This window comes from Octodon degus, unplaced genomic scaffold, assembly GCF_000260255.1.
Source record: "Octodon degus isolate 3935 unplaced genomic scaffold, OctDeg1.0 scaffold00102, whole genome shotgun sequence".
Lineage (NCBI taxonomy): Eukaryota > Metazoa > Chordata > Mammalia > Rodentia > Octodontidae > Octodon > Octodon degus.
In genome coordinates, this window is record NW_004524678.1 from 5,126,972 (window position 1) to 5,142,492 (window position 15,521).

General features: G+C 45.5%; 2 protein-coding genes across 3 annotated transcripts in view; one reads left to right on the forward strand and one right to left on the reverse strand.

Moving 5' to 3' along the window:
• Nemf (nuclear export mediator factor) overlaps positions 1-5,497 on the forward strand; it is a 53,934-nt gene extending 48,437 nt beyond the window's left edge. For both annotated transcript variants that reach the window (XM_004638764.3, XM_023723729.1), the window contains 5 exons: positions 979-1,011; positions 3,363-3,463; positions 3,562-3,605; positions 4,086-4,165; positions 4,395-5,497. In XM_004638764.3, the coding sequence (XP_004638821.1) occupies positions 979-1,011; positions 3,363-3,463; positions 3,562-3,605; positions 4,086-4,165; positions 4,395-4,472 (336 nt within the window). In that variant the 3' untranslated portion in view covers positions 4,473-5,497. The remainder of the gene's footprint in view (positions 1-978; positions 1,012-3,362; positions 3,464-3,561; positions 3,606-4,085; positions 4,166-4,394) is intronic.
• A 78-nt stretch (positions 5,498-5,575) lies between these two features.
• On the reverse strand, positions 5,576-15,515 carry Klhdc2 (kelch domain containing 2). Its single transcript, XM_023723730.1, has 13 exons — positions 15,397-15,515; positions 13,622-13,701; positions 11,296-11,413; positions 9,659-9,774; positions 9,216-9,297; positions 8,984-9,067; positions 8,417-8,497; positions 8,288-8,346; positions 7,795-7,904; positions 7,366-7,438; positions 6,250-6,337; positions 6,102-6,154; positions 5,576-5,911 (listed from the first exon to the last, which is right to left on the reverse strand). The coding sequence occupies exons 1-13, from the start codon at positions 15,418-15,420 to the stop codon at positions 5,788-5,790; spliced, it is 1,092 nt and encodes a 363-aa protein (XP_023579498.1). The 5' UTR covers positions 15,421-15,515; the 3' UTR covers positions 5,576-5,787.
• Positions 15,516-15,521: the final 6 nt, after the last annotated feature.

Sequence of the window (15,521 nt, forward strand, 5' to 3'; positions counted from 1 at the left end):
ATTTAAAAAAAAAGTGCAAAATTTTTTATTTTCATGATCAGCATTGTTTTTATGTATTTAAAGCTTGTGTTACAATTTTGTGGTTAGCATATGTGGTGCTTATTGCCATTTTGTATTCACTGTCTTCCCTGTTGAACAGAGTTATTGTTTAATAATTCTAGAACTCATTTTGACTCTCAGACTTTTACACTAGTAGCATATTTTGTAATTCTGCGAACTCTAGACCCAGAAATGTTCATGAGAGGTGTTACTAGTATTCTTTGATGGCGAGGTGCTGTGGTCTGCATGTTGGTATTGCCTGTAGAAAATCCTGGGTTGGCTTCTGGGTCCCAAAGTGATAGGAACAGGGTTAACCTTTACAAAAGAGGCTGAGGGGGAGCAAGCCCCTGCCCCTGCATGGGGCCAGCAGCAGAGCACACCTCGCCAGGCCCTGGGCTGCTGACGTCCTGGCCTTGGGACTTAGCTGCGGAACTGTGAGGAGTAAATACGTGTTGTTGATAAATAGCCCATTCTGAGTTACTATCTTAGAGCAGCGTGAATAGACAGAGGTTGTCTCCATAGACTTTTCTTAGGTACATTCACTAAATTGTGTATCTTAGTGTTTAAAAGTTTATTCTAAGACTTGAAGAGAAATAAAAAAATAAATGTTTTCATTCGAATCTCCCTGGTGAGCCTAGTCAAACTCAGTTATGTTGTCTTTGCAGCTTTTACTGCTTTGTGTGTGCTTCATGTGAACCATCCCTCCTCTCCCGGCTCCAGAGTGCTACCCATTTTCTCTTTGATGGTCAGCACTTTCTGAAATAGTGAACAACACACAAACACCGAGTCCACATCAGGGTGGTGGGGCGCTGGAGGATACAACTTTGGGGGCTCTGTCCCATAAGTGAGATGTGGCAGTCTTGTGTCACTGCCTGTCTGCTCATTGTTTGTTAGTGTGGAATTTCATAGCTGACTTTTACATTTTTATATTTGCAACAGGAGGAACAAGATCTGGATCAACAGGGAAGCGAGGTATGATTTTGTATCGATGTTACAGGAGTCTCATTGCAGTCCTTTCCCAGCATAGCTGACGCGAGCTGCTGCCTGTGGACAGCAGTAGCACCTGGAGTCCAGCTCTGCGCTAGAATCCCTGCTCAAGGCGCAGTCGTGTGAGCCTGGAAACATTCTTCATGGCTCATTATTATGGGGATAGTAATTGTCCTTATTAGGAAAGTTGTTCTGGAAATTAAACACATCTTTAGAAAAGCTTATGGTACATGGCAAACACACACTTTAATTCAATTTTTTTTTTTTTTTTTTTCTTTTTAATGTATTTAGTACAAGGTCTGCAGGGTCTCACTACACAGGTCAGACTTGTAGTGATCCTCCTGTTTTCAGCCTCCCAAGCACTGGGAGTACAGGCGCACGCCACCACGCCCAGTCTCAATTGCCATCTCAGCGCACCCCAGGGGTGGGGCTGGTAAGGCACACCAGGGATCGAACCTGAGACACTGCGCTCTGCCTAAGCGGGTGCTTTAATCCACTGAGCTATCTGGCCAGCCCTCACATACTGTAATGCAATACTAAGTATTTTATCCTAAATCTGAGTTCACTTATATTGTTAAATAAGAACAATTTTGTAAACCAAATGAGAAGACTTAAGCCTTAGGCTTCTGCTTAACACTTAATAGTCTGTTTAAATACAGGATGACCAAAAATTGCATAGTTTTCATTAATTTTTATAAGACAGTATAACATGAAATATGAAAATGACAACTTTATGAAATTTATTCAATGTAAAATTGAGACAGAAAAATCACTGCTAGCTTGAGACTAGCCTGGGCTATAAAGTGAGCTCAAGGCTAGGCTGAGCTGCATAGTGAGACCATATTTCAAAAAGACAAAAAGAATCACCAGAATGAAATAACACCTGCCTGAGCGATGCTAGGAAGTCGGTTCATAAACAAATGCACTGCCCAAGTGATGCTTGGAGCAAACTATTAAGTGGTTAAGATAAGAGAGAGGACGACTCTAGCCTGGGCTTCTGGCTTTGGCAGTATTAACATTGTGAAATGGAGTACTTCCCTACCATCAGGTCTGTCTCTCATAGAACTTAGCAGCACCCTTGCCTTACCCACTAGGTGTCAGTAGCTCCTGGCCGCTTCCTTACCTCCTTCCCCTCACTGAAAACCACTGCGCAGTGTCTTCTGGGTAGGTGTCTGTGGTCTAGGTAAGTGCAAGTTCCATTTCCACACAGCAGACTTAACTCTAGTCATTACAGTGCATCCTCGTGGTATTTTCTGCTTCGGTAATAATATTGAAGTTTTTTTTCCCTGTCTTAAAAATTTGTAGCACTTGGGAAATTGTTTTCTCAATATTATGTTAGGCAGAAATTAGCACACCTCCATTATCCCAGCCCTTGAAAGGCTCAGGCAGGAGGTGTTCAAGGCCAGCCTGGACTAGAGTGAGACACAGACTCAAAAAAAAGGTCTCAGAAATAAACATTCTTGGGGCTGGAGAGATGGCTCAGTGGTCTAAAGCACCTACTTAGAACAAGCTTAGCAAAGTACTGGGACAGCGGTTCAATCCCCCAGCACCACATGCCAGCCAGCCCCGCCCCCTGGTGGGCTGAGCTGGCCACACACACACACCACACACACACTCTCTCTCTCTCAAATAAATAAAAAATAAAAATAAAAAAAAAATAAAACATTCTTCAACTTGACATTGTTAGAGTATTTATATTTGCCAGAAAAGGATAAAAATATGTTGAGATAAAAATTGTTTTAGGGCCAGCCAAGTAGCTCAGCAGATTAAAGTGCCTGTAAGTAGGTGCAGGGGCCAGGGGTTCAATCCCCGGGCCTGCCATGCTGGTCCCACCCCGGGGCACCCTGAAATGGCAACTGAGACTGCGTGGTGGTGCGTACCTGTAATCCCAGCTCTTGGGAGGCTGTAAACGGGCAGATCACTGAGTCCAACTAATAGTGAGAACCTGAACACCCTGTAGACCCTTCCCTAAAAAAAATACAAAAAAGAAAAAAAAAATTGTTTTGCAGTTTTTTAAAACCACATCTTTATTCATTCGTTGGCTGAGGGGCATTTGGGCTGTTTCTAAGATTTAGCTATTACAAACTGCCACTATAAACGCGGGTGTACACAATCGCTGTGGTCCGTACGATGCTTCTGCCTTTGTTGCTGTTCCTTGCGGTGTTGGGGATTACAAACAGGTGCCGGCAAGAGCTCCCCTGTGGAGCCACACCCCTGGCCCCAAGTTGTTCTGTTAGCCCTGCCGGAAGCACTGCCACTCAGGCACACTGACAGCTCCCAGATTTCCTAATTTAAGGCTGGTATGTTACCTTTATAATTCTGTTTGCCCTTTGTAGGAAAATCTGTTCGATTCTTTGACGGGCTCTCCGCATCCTGAAGATATAGTGCTGTTTGCCATTCCAATATGTGCACCTTATACCACCATGACAAACTACAAGTAAGTCACCATTAGTTTACTGAAAACATTTGTCACAGCGACTTCTGTGAACTGCTTTGTAATCCCTATTTAGTAACTCATGTAATTTCTTTTTAAAGATATAAAGTGAAACTTACTCCTGGAGTTCAGAAAAAAGGAAAAGGTATATATATATTTTTAATATATTTGGGGGGCTGGTGAGAGCTCATCATATTAAAGCACCTGCTTAGGCAAGTGCAGGGACTTGGCTTTGATCCCCGGCACCACATGCCACACCGAACACCTGTAGTCCAGCAGTGGGGAAGCTGAAAGCAGGAGGATCACCGTGTGTCCAAGCTGCGTAGTGAGACTCTGCAACAACCAAATACATTGAAAAATAAGTACATAATTTATGTATTTGGTATAGGTTCTCACTACGTAGCCCTCCTCCTGTTTTCAGCGTCCCCATTGCTGGGGTTATAGGTGTGCACCACCACACCTGGACTTGGTCACCGGCTCAGTGCCCTTGGGCAGGGCTGGCGGGGTATGTGATACTGGCATTGAATCCTGGTCCCTGCGCTTGCCAAAGGAGGTGCTTCGCTATGATTTTAAACAGATCAGTGACTGAACAGTAAATTCCTCTTTTTCCTATTTGTATTTACAGCTGCAAAAACAGCTTTGAATAGTTTCATGCATTCCAAAGAAGCAACAACAAGAGAAAAGGATTTATTCCGCAGTGTAAAGGTAAACTTTGCCTTCAGACCTCAGTGGAAATTGGTGGTGTAACTAAGAATTACAGAAGTTATTTTTTGTAGTTTTGACAGAAAATGCTACCTTATTAGAAGCAGTAAAATAAGGCATTTCAGTGAAAAATTTTGGTAATGCCTTTCTTTGACATTAGAGGATAACTGTTATGAAAGAAATGTGATTTATCATTTAGGATGTGAAGATATTCAGCAGTTTTCTTTTTCAGGACACAGATTTATCAAGAAACATTCCTGGCAAAGTGAAAGTGTCTGCACCGAATCTTCTGAATGTAAAAAGGAAATAGATGACATGAAATCCTAAACTTCACGGGAAGAGTCCCTTACACAGCCTTTGGGAGTTAAGACGAAGGCGCCTCTAACAGGACGTCCGCATTTAAAATGAACTAATCACTGTATTGCTGTATTCGCCAAAAGGACTTCTTGTTTTTTCCAATTTTATATAGAGGAAAACTGTGTATAATAGGATTTCCTAAAATATATATCCAAAAGCTACATGCTAATTATATACATCAGTATTTATTCTACATTTTGTTGAAATTTGAGGGGTCAATATTAAGTATTCATTTCATGATAAAAAGAAATTAGATAGTTAATGTGATTTGCTTAAACTACTGACTTAGTAATCTACTGTATATAACATCTTAAAAAAATATATATATATATATATGAAACAGCCCAATCAAAAGATTTTTTTTTGTTCTCATGGGAAGCTATTAAACATTTAAGATTGTGTCTTGAAAACATTGTCAAGACTATATTAGAGCAGATGTAAATAAGTATTAGTAATTTCCATGAATCATCTTGAGGAATAACACCAAAAAAAACCTGGCAACAATCATTTCTATGCATTTACATATTTTCACTCTTCATTTTTTCCTTGTAATCTGAGTTCTGTGCCATCTTTAGTAGTTCTCAATAGCATGTTACAGAGTATGTTAATCTATAATACCAGAAGTACATTTGTAGGCTTAGCACTAAAGACTCTCGACACAGCTTTCTTCTATCAGAATGGAGAATAAAGTTGTACATTATTTCTGTTCATGATCTATACAGAACTGTTACTTTTTACCTGATGGAAACCACCTGCTTCCAGTCACCCACTTGCCCTAACCCCTGGGTCAAAGCAGTAAGCTTGTCATGTACTGCCCACCTTTTGGACCTTTCATAATTCTTAGCCCTTGGAGAATAGGTTCACCTTTGAAGTTAGTATTTTTTAAAAATGCCTTTATTATACTGTACTTGTGATACTAGGTCATAATTAAGACCACTCTTGCTATATAAAGAAAAATAAAATTTTAGTTTTTAAAAAGTATTTTTATAAGTGAGATTATTTAGTATGTTTCTAGTGATATAAAGCCTGAACTTATTACTAAAAAGGATGTATTTGCCATTAATCTTTGCTTTAATACAGGACAGTTATTGATGTGAAATACATTTATTGTAAACTTTATAGACACAAAAATAGGTTCTCTAGGCTGTTCACGTGCACATTAAAAACAAATAGTTGCAAACTACAGCAGTGTAGTATACAGATGATCATGATCCGTGAGGATGACGGGATGCGTCCGGGCGCGCGCTCAGGGCCTTGCCTGGGAAGCCTTACGACCCCGAGGTGTTGCTGCTGCCGAACCTCTGGGTGACACTGTGCAGTAAGTGTTTCGGGAGGCAGTCCCATGAGCTGGCTAACAGTTCTTTAAAGCAAATGACTGCTTCTAAGCTTAGCCTAAAAGTGGACAAGGAAAGAGAAAAATAATTTCACTTTACTGTTTATAAGCACATTAATTGAAAAAAAAGCCCTTTCAAAAGATCTTCATGGGACTGATCAGTCTTGTTGATGAATGTTCATTATTGCCCTTAACCCATAAACATAGTTTTAAAGAATGTTAATTTGCTGCCAAATGGAAGTTGCTTACCGTACAAGAGATTTTGGCTGAACTGAAAATATAAGTATTTCCTTACTGTGTGCCTGAAAAATAGACAAAGAACACATTGCAAACAGGACCTTCACGAGAATCCTGCCTTCAGCAGCTGCTCTCGTAACGCCTGCAGCGGTATACTCACAGCTCTGTGGTGGACCAGGAGGTTGTTAGCACACCCACCAAAAACAATCACTTCTCCTTCCTCACTGGCGCACGCTGTATGCCACAACCTACATTTCAAACAAAAACTTGAGTGTAAAGTCACCCAAAACCAAACGTCATTTATTTACACTATAGAGCAGAACTGGTAAAACAAAGACTAGACATTCTAAGATAGCTGAGACCAAATATAGTGAAAAATACAGTCATCCTCTAGAGAAGTCAACGTTACTATCGTTACATCTGTTCTCTGGGTCTTCGTTAGCAACGTGACTAGTATTTTCCCCCCTCCTCCCCCTTTTCATTGGCAGAGCCAGTTGGCTCAGACAGAACGTCTGGGGGATGCTTCCTGAAACCCCTGCCTTGGTCAGCTTCAGGCTCAGGGCCCAGGAACGGCCTTTTGTGCCGAGTGACGTCTCGGTGGCATGACCTGGAGCGAGCAGCCTGGGGAAACTGCAGACAAGAGTCCAGGTGTTGAATGCAGACTGTCACTGCCTTGAGCAGTTTTCGAGATTTAGAAGAAACTCGTAAATAGGCTTTTTTGGGGGTATAATTTGACTTTTTAAACTTTGCTGTATAGTACTAGAGCAGATCCATTCTAGGTTTTTTTTTTTCATGTACATTCTTAAGATTGTAAAATTTTTTCAAGTTTTCCTTTATTTTTTGGTTTCGGTAACAAATATATACAGCTCAACTCAGGTAAAGAGATTATAAATATCTCCACAGGAGATAGAAAGTCCAGTGCTCAGATAACTGGTTTTCTTTGTGAAGTACAATGTTTTTTGTTTTTTTTAACATTTATTTAGAGTGTGTGTGTGTGTGTGGCCAGCTCAGCCCACCAGGGGGCAGGGCTGGCTGGCATGTGGTGCTGGAGGATCAAACCGCGGTCCCTGTGCTTTGCTAAAGTTGTTCTAAGTAGGTGCTTTAGACCACTGAGCCATCTCTCCGGCCCTGAAGTACAATGTTAATGCTTACTAAATACATCTTTTAAGAATGGCAGATGTGGGGTAGCTAACACCCTCCGTCTTGTCCTCACCATCTTGTACAGAGCTGGGCCTCAGAATTGACACTCAAGTTACCTTGTACAAGTAGTTCATACCTTGGTTTTTCAGTGTAGGGATGATTAAACTGTATCCACTCATTTTTACTGATGCAATAAATCCAGGCATCACCTAGGGAGCCAAAGAAGAAAATCTATGAAGTATGTTCCTTCACTGACATTGAAGAGTATAACTTTAGCAAGAAAAACTAGTAAGCCAGATCGTATTTCTTGTTTAATTCTCTGCAGTTACCCCAAAGAAGAAGCCCTCTGCACACTTTGGCCCTTTCAAAAGGCTTTTACTAAGTGTTCACAGTCATGTTTTAAACTGTTGGGCAGGATAGAGGATGGATGCAGTTGTTATAAGGTCAAAATTCCTAAACCTTCAATCTATCCTGGAAGCATCTGATACATCTATAGTATATTTATTTTCAGCTACTTGTTCATATGTATGGATGACATGTAAATACATATTTTTAAAGGACTCACTCAGTGGCTGCTTTTCGGTGGTAAATCCTCCAAAGAGAAAAAGATGATCTGAAGAAACGGGGGTGAGTGAGTGCCAGGACCGGCCAACCGGACACAAGCCTTGTGGGAGTCTGAAAGTAATAGCCGAGGTCACAGTATCGCCATTTAAAAGCACTACTGTGTTTTACTACAGAGAAGTACAGTACTGAGGTTTTCTTTGAAAATTTAGATGTGACTAGGGAGAGAGACTTTAAAGGGCTTCTGGAGATGCACAGCTACGTGCCTTAGGCTATGTTTTCTTTGAAGACAGAGTCCACCTTAGACTTTTTTTCACCAAACATTGAGCACTTTGGGTCAGGCATATGGCCATAGAAACAGGAAATAAAATTCTATATGGACTCTAGAGTGTGTTTCACTTAAATTTATGAAGAAAACTGAAGCCAAGTTTATTATGTACTAATAAGAAATAGGGAGAAAACCCTGGTTAACTAAAACTAATTAAAGTGATACCTACAACTCATTCCATTCCCACGTATCCAGGTTGAGATAGTGCAGATCATTCATCCTAGCATCCTAAAAACAAAATGAGGTAGTTAGCATTCTGAAGGTCTCTAAGCAGGTCACCGACGCTGGCTCTACTCACTCGGTATCTGCCCCCAAACACAAAGCCTTTGTCTCCAACAGTTGCACAGGCGTGAGCAGCGCGAGGTGAGGGTGCCTTACCCTGCAGAAATCATAAAAGCTGAATAAGCGCGTGCACTTTTCACACACACAGGGAAAATGCTAGTCTTTTCTGGAAGTTTAACAAGAATATACCAGATCCTTGATCTCTTAAAAGCTGAAGTACAGCCTTCGAGACAGTAGTAGTTCTAGAGCTGACTTTCACAACTAGGAATTTTAGTTTTTATCAGATGTTACTAAATGGGCTAATTAATGAAACAAAATGATTGTTTATCTTTTAAAATAAAGAGGCATATTGTATATCTGGCAGAGAGAAAACAAATTTAAAGAAACTTAGAGCTAGATTAATTAAAAGCAACAGCAGCTACCACTTAACAGTGTCTTTATAGTCATTAAACTTCTCTGAGTTCTAGATTCCATGAAAGTAAAGCCATGATTCTTGTCTCTCCAGAAAAGAGTGAATAACCTTCCCCTACTCTGTTGTATCCCTTTTCTCCCCTAGTCGTTAATTCATTATTCCGTGACTCACAGTGGTTACAGGCTGGCTCCATGTAAATGTTTCAGTGTCTAAAATGTGCACGTGATCATTCCATCCTCTTGGGTGGCTTGAATTCTACAGAGAAGTGAGAGTCTGAATCACTTTATCAATACTGCCTATAACATGAGCCAGCTCCTGTGCAAGTGAGTGAATGGAGCGATGAGCAAATAAAAAATACTAGTCTCACATAGTAGGCCATATGCAAATATGGACCTGCACTTACCCAGAAGGACGTTTCATCAAATTCAAAAGTTCCCAGTGCTTTATCTTCAGGTAAATATCCATACCCTCCAAAAAAAACTAACCTGTTTGATGACAAAATAAGAGTAAAAATCCAAACCTCTGTAGGCTAGGACACAGCTTTTTTCTTTTTCTTTGTTTTTAATGTATTTAATACAGGGTCTCACTACACAGGTAGGACTCATAGTGATCCTCCTGCTTTCAGCCTCCCAAGTGCTGGGATTACAGATGTGTGCCCTCATGCCCAATCTTATTTGCCATTTCAGCGCACCCCAGGGGCAGGACTGGCAAGACACAGCATGGCGGGTATTGAACCCCGGTCCCTGTGTCTTTAGTCTGGCCAGCTCTTTTTTCTCTTTTTTGATATGTGATATGTATGGAGAATAAATGGTTGAGTGTACAAAAGTACTTGTGTTTCCAACTCACTTGTTTTTATACACCCAGACGCCCAGTTTGTCCTTTGATGACGGAGGAATCCCTTGGCAGTCAACTCTTTCCCACTGTAACACTCTGTCCGTACACCTTGAGTCCAGCATGTAGAACTGTCCAGAGCAATGGTTTCCATTAGGTTTGCTTATATGAGAAAAACTCATGCGCATACAGTTTTACTGACTGCTTATAACAAGGTGCTGTTCAAAGTGTGAGTGAAACTGGCTGCCACCCTCATATGGGTCAAGATTAGGAATTTGTGACAAAATATAAAGAACCAATTGCAGGGACAACACTGATGGTCCAGGTAATTTTTTTATAGCCACACTTTCATGATGAATGAATCTGAGGTGTGTTCTTTCACACTCTAGCACAAGCTCCTGATCTTGCCCTAGACTGACACTTAAAATTTTTGCGTATCAGGACAGTATTAGCAAAAAAGTCAAGTGGACAGCTTTATCCTCAGGCTCAGAGCTAAAGGCGAATCTCCTTAATGTCCTTCAAGTGCTTCACGTCCAGAACATGGATGTTTCTCGGAAGAGCTGCCTGTCAGCCTTACACACGCCCCTCTCACCCTGACACACTAGCGTCTCTGTGACAGTCCTCAAAACCAGTTCTTCCCAATCTTCTTCAGTTTGTGTCAAAGTTATTCTTCTCCCCGCTTGCTCTGAAAATTATATGGCTCATCTGCAGCCCAAGTCTTCTAAATATACCGACCACCACCTGGCATTTCCTTGAACCAGACAGACCTGTTGCTGCCTCTGCCCCAGGTCTTCCCTTCTCCCTTATCAGCTAATTCACGCGTCACCACGTGGGCAAGCATGTTCTTGCTGCACCCCTCACCCTGCCAAGCTCAGAGCAAGGACAGCGTCAGTAATGCGCCAGGCTCCAGGTCTGCTCGGTGCCCCGCAACCGTTCATTTGGACCTGTCCCTCCCAGGTCCCAGCGCCTAGGGGTGGGGACCGCCCTGGTCCTGCCCCAGCATCCACCTGAGCCCTGATGTAGGTGTCTACTAAGCATCAGGTTAATGAGCTGACAGGAGGGACAGTCACCCTCCCTACCTCCCCGTAGGTACTTTTCTAAAACTTCATCTCTTCATTGGGTGAATTCAAGTCACCCAGTAAGAGGACTGATAGCCTTTTCTCCTGTTTGAAAAACTTAAGGAAAAAATCTGAACCGTCTCTAAAACTGTTACGCAACAGGGCTATCACTGTGACCTTTCTGGTGTTAATTTAGCCTTCCGGTTTTCTGAGCGGTGTTCTGTCCACTTTTCCCCTTCCCTGCTCGCCCCCCTCTGGCCTTTGTCTTGTCCACAACGTTCTCGATGTGTTCACTGAGCTCACTCAACATCCGGGGCTCTAGGGAGCTACTGCACAGGCTGGCAGTGCCAAAGGCGGGGGAGAAAACACTTCAGTGCACATTCACGCCATAATAAAGTACACGTATTTTTTTTTTTAAACTAGAAGAACAACTCCTACCTAACTTTCTGAGGTGGTTTGAAAGGGTGAGAGTGAAGCTGCCTTGAAGCACACGCTGTCCTGTTTGGTCCTGGAAACCGAACGGGACCTCGCGCTTGCCAGGCAGGGCTTCTGCCCCTGAGCTCCCGGGCTGCAGCGCACTCTAGAAAGACCAACCTTGTTGGTGTTGCCTCGAGAATGATGTCCTCCGAACAAGTACAGCACGCCCTCCACACACACGGCGCAGCTGCCCGACATGGACGGCGGGACGTCCCCCTCGGTGCTCACTTTCTTCCTGCGGGGACAAAATGGAACGTCGGTGAGAGTCCCGAAAGGTAAGCAGTGCATGCAGCCTTCTGCTGACAGTGAGGCTGGCGACGTCTCCCAGCTCTGAAGGCCACTCGGGAGCGGGGCGTCCTCATTGGTCCGGATGCCACCAGCTGCACCCAGGCAGTGCGAGGCCCCGCGGCCACGCGGCGGAGCAGTGCAGCTTGCTTTAACGGAGCTCCTGGCTTTTTTTGCGTGGCCATAACTGTTGTCTTTTTCAGGGGCCGACAACCCAAAAGCAAAAGTTTACCATTCCCAGTCCTGACAGTTTCTCAACAGGTTTATTTTTTAAATTCAGTCACCATTTAGCTATTCAAATGACTCTGACTCAGAGTCTTATGTAATACTGCAAACACCCAGAACTTCCTGCCCTCCGCCTGGCCCTCCTCCATGTTTTGCATGAACTCACTCGATCTAAAAATGGGTCTGAGCCAGGTGTGGTGACTCAGGTAATCCTAGTCCTGGGGAGGCTCAGGGGAGAGGGCTGCAAATTCTAACCCAGCCAGGTGATGTCATGACGGAACAAGACATTCTGAGAATCAAGAGCTAGAGCTGCAGCTCCGTACATAGGCCAACTTCAAAACCCAAGAGTACAAACAGCAATCTGGATCAGATATCCGCGGTCCACTCACGGTCTTCTCACACTATGGGATACAGTGCTAGGCAGGTGGTTACGCTGCAGGTTCCACTTTATATTTGCTAAACATGAAGTTGGCTAGGCTTAGGCTTAAAATTTTCATTTTAGAAATTATAGAATTTCTCATGGAACACTGTACCAGTATACATTTTCAATTTTCTAGAAAGAAACTGTTCATATTAACACTAATTTGCTATGTAGAGAAGTAGTCTTTCGTTTTAGTTTAACTCTTAAATCAACTGGGACAACTATTCTAGTTAAGACAGGTATAGTTCATAAAAACCACAGGACAAACTGTAAATCTGAAGACTGGTCATGCATGACTAAGCTAGGATTTTTAAAAAATTGTTTTACTATCAACATTCTTGAGGATCGTTGAGACTGCAAATACCCTTCCAGACTACTGACATTGTCTCGTATAGTTCAGGCTGCCTCCAATGTCTGAGCCTCCTGCCTCACTGGAGTTTTGGGCTTAAAGGCATGTACCACCATGTCTGGTTTATTTGCTTGTTTTGTCCTTTTAAGACAGGGTCTTGCTATGCAGTTCAGGCTGGCCTTGAGCTCACACTGTGGCCCAGGCTGGTCTGCCTGCCCCCACCTTTTTGGCACTGGGAGGGGGATTGAAGTAGGGACCTGCAGGTGCCTAAGCCGCTGAGCTATCTCCCTGGCTGGTTTTTTAAGTGCACAAAATTATCTATCTGTCTGTCTGTCTGTCTGTCTGTCTGTCTGTCTGTCTGTCCATCCATCTATCCATCTATACATATACCTAGAGATCTAACCCAGGGCATCATATGCTAGCCAATCTTTCTGCCACTGAGCTACGCTGCCAGCAGATAAAAATCTAACACATTTTTCTCATTATTAGGGTGCGAACTGAGGGAAAGCTAAGCTACATCTTCAGCCTGGTTTTGAGATACTTTGACCTAAAATGACCCCCAAAATCTCATGCTTGGAGGTACAGTCCGGTTGGGAAGGTTCATCCCGGGAGGACTTCCACCCCAGCTCCGCCCTTTGCTGCTTTCTGGCTGCCAGGGCTGGAACTGCAGGCTGTGCCTCAAAACCAGCCCAGCTGGGACTGAGAAACACAGCCAACACAAATCTCTGGTAAGCTGTGCCTGTTGGGTAACTGTCCCAGCAGGGGGCAGGCAGCAGACCCAGAGCCCAGCTCAGCTGCCCACTCGCAGCTGTCTGCCTCGGCCTGAGTTTAGATTACAGGTGGAGGCCACCACACCCGGCCAAATGCTGACACTTCTAATACTAAAGCCCTGCTCTTAGTCAAGGCACTGTGTAAGAGGAGCCTTAGGATAGCTTTAAAAAGCCTGTGGAAACAGTCTTTCCATCCCAGGATTGAAGTCTCTATCTATGATCTCTGAATGGAAATTTCTCCTAAGATCATAAAAATACTATTTAGCAATTACTAAACTCATGCTGAAGAGATACTACAAAAACAGCTAAGCTAAACTAAAACACTATATACAGATAGTATCTTTATTTTTATTCATCAGTTTATGCAATCTTAGTCCCATAAGACCCAGTTACCATCTTCCAGTCTCCATGTTGTAGATCCATAGTTCTTCTCTAGGCAGATAAAAATCATATAATCCTCTGACTTGATTACTCTAGGAAGAATCAGAAAATGCAGATATAGGTAAATGATATTTTAAAGAGGCTTCATTGTATTTTCCATATCTCCAGATACTATTATGGAGCTGGGCATGGTGCACATGCCTGTAGTCCCAGCACTCAGGAGGCTGAGGCAGGAAGATCCAGAATGTGAGGCCCACCTGGGCTACAAAGTGAGCTCAAGGCCACTCAGAACTGCAGAGCCAGACCCTCTCTTAAAAAGCCAAAAATAAATTAGTCATGGAAAATTCGGTTCTCACATAACATCCACAGACTAAAGACAGAGCTCAGTTCAAGAACTTGAACTGAATTCAAGTCCTTGCCGCTGCGGCTGCTGCAGTGCACAACCTAGGCCCGCGGCTCTGGGAGATGTTAGGGTCTCTACAGTGCACCCCGGGGAGCCCGCGCCCGCGGATCAGCGGTGCCTGGCCTGCGCTGACCGCTAGGGCTTTGTGGCCACTCTCTCCTTGGGCCTCCCATTTTCTGCCAAGCTGAGGGCAAAAGTCAGACACGCAAATGCTAGGGCTCCAGGACGCGAGTTCCTCATTCTCCATTTCCCTTCAGGCGTTGACTCCACCGGCAGAGTCACAGCGCCAGCCCTTAATGCTGTCGTGCATCCTCCACCCTAACCTCACGACAAGCAGCGAAGGAACCGCTATGATAGGAAAGCAAGTTCTGAGGCGGGACTCATTTGCCCAAGGTTACCTAGCAGGTCATGCACGGGGGCACAGCGGGTCAGAACGGCTTCTTGAACTTGGACAGCTCCCTGTCCTTTGCAGCCCGACTCCTCGGAACCGGTTCTGCCCGCGGCAGCGCCCTGCGAGCGCCCTGGGCCGAGCAGCCGGGCGCGGGGTGGGGGGTCGGAGCCCTCGGAACCAAAGCGGAGCGCGTCGCTGGGACCTGCCCCAGGGCGCTCGGCGCCCACCTCACCAACACGGCCCTGGGCAGCGGGCAACAAGTGTGCGGGGAGCTGCGCGGGGTGCACGACCTTCCCTGGGGTCCCCGAAAGACTCAGCGCCCGGCGGCCGTGCTCCGCGCTAACTGTCCCCGAGTCACAGCCAAGCATCCACGCCTGGGCTGGTGGCACTGGATTTTCTGCCACGGGAGGGGAACACCTTTAAGCCAAGTGGGAACAGAAGAATGCTGCGGTAGGGATGGACCACAGCCTCCCCCTGCAGGGCACCGAGACAGTTCTAGACCGGCGAGCGCGCGCTGGAGGCTCCAAGCCAGGACCGGCAGGCGGCTCTAACGGGAGACACCTGAGTGGGATCCGCCCAGGAGCGCCGCGCAGCGAGCGGTCGCCAGCAGCATCTGGAGGCGCCGCTCAGGACCGGGCGCGGGAGCCGCGGTCGGGCGCCGTACGCCGCCAAGGGCCAGGGCTTTCTTTTTCCCATGACAGCGTCTACCTGGCCCCCAACTCGCGGCGATCCTCCTGCCCCAGCCTCCCGAGCGCTGGAGTCTCGGGCTTGAAAGTCTCCGGCGCTGGGCCGGAGCTGCAGCGGGGCGGCGGGCAGGGTGGACGCGCCGGCGCTCGCGCCTCGGCCTCCGCGGCTGCAGAGGGCCGTGTCGCCCGGTGTCGCCCGCGGCCGGCGCGATCCTCGCGCCCTCGGGAGCAGGACGGGCGGGACGGAGGGGATCCCGCGCCCCAGGAGGGCAACGGGCACGGGCGCGCGCCGCCGCGCCGCACTGACCTTGTAGCCGCCCCAGACGAACATGTGGCGCCCGTCGCTGACAGCGACGTGGCCGCTGCGCTCGGCGGGGCCGGCGGGCTCGACAGCCTCGCAGCCCTCGAAGGCCGGGCCCGGCAGGCCGCCCG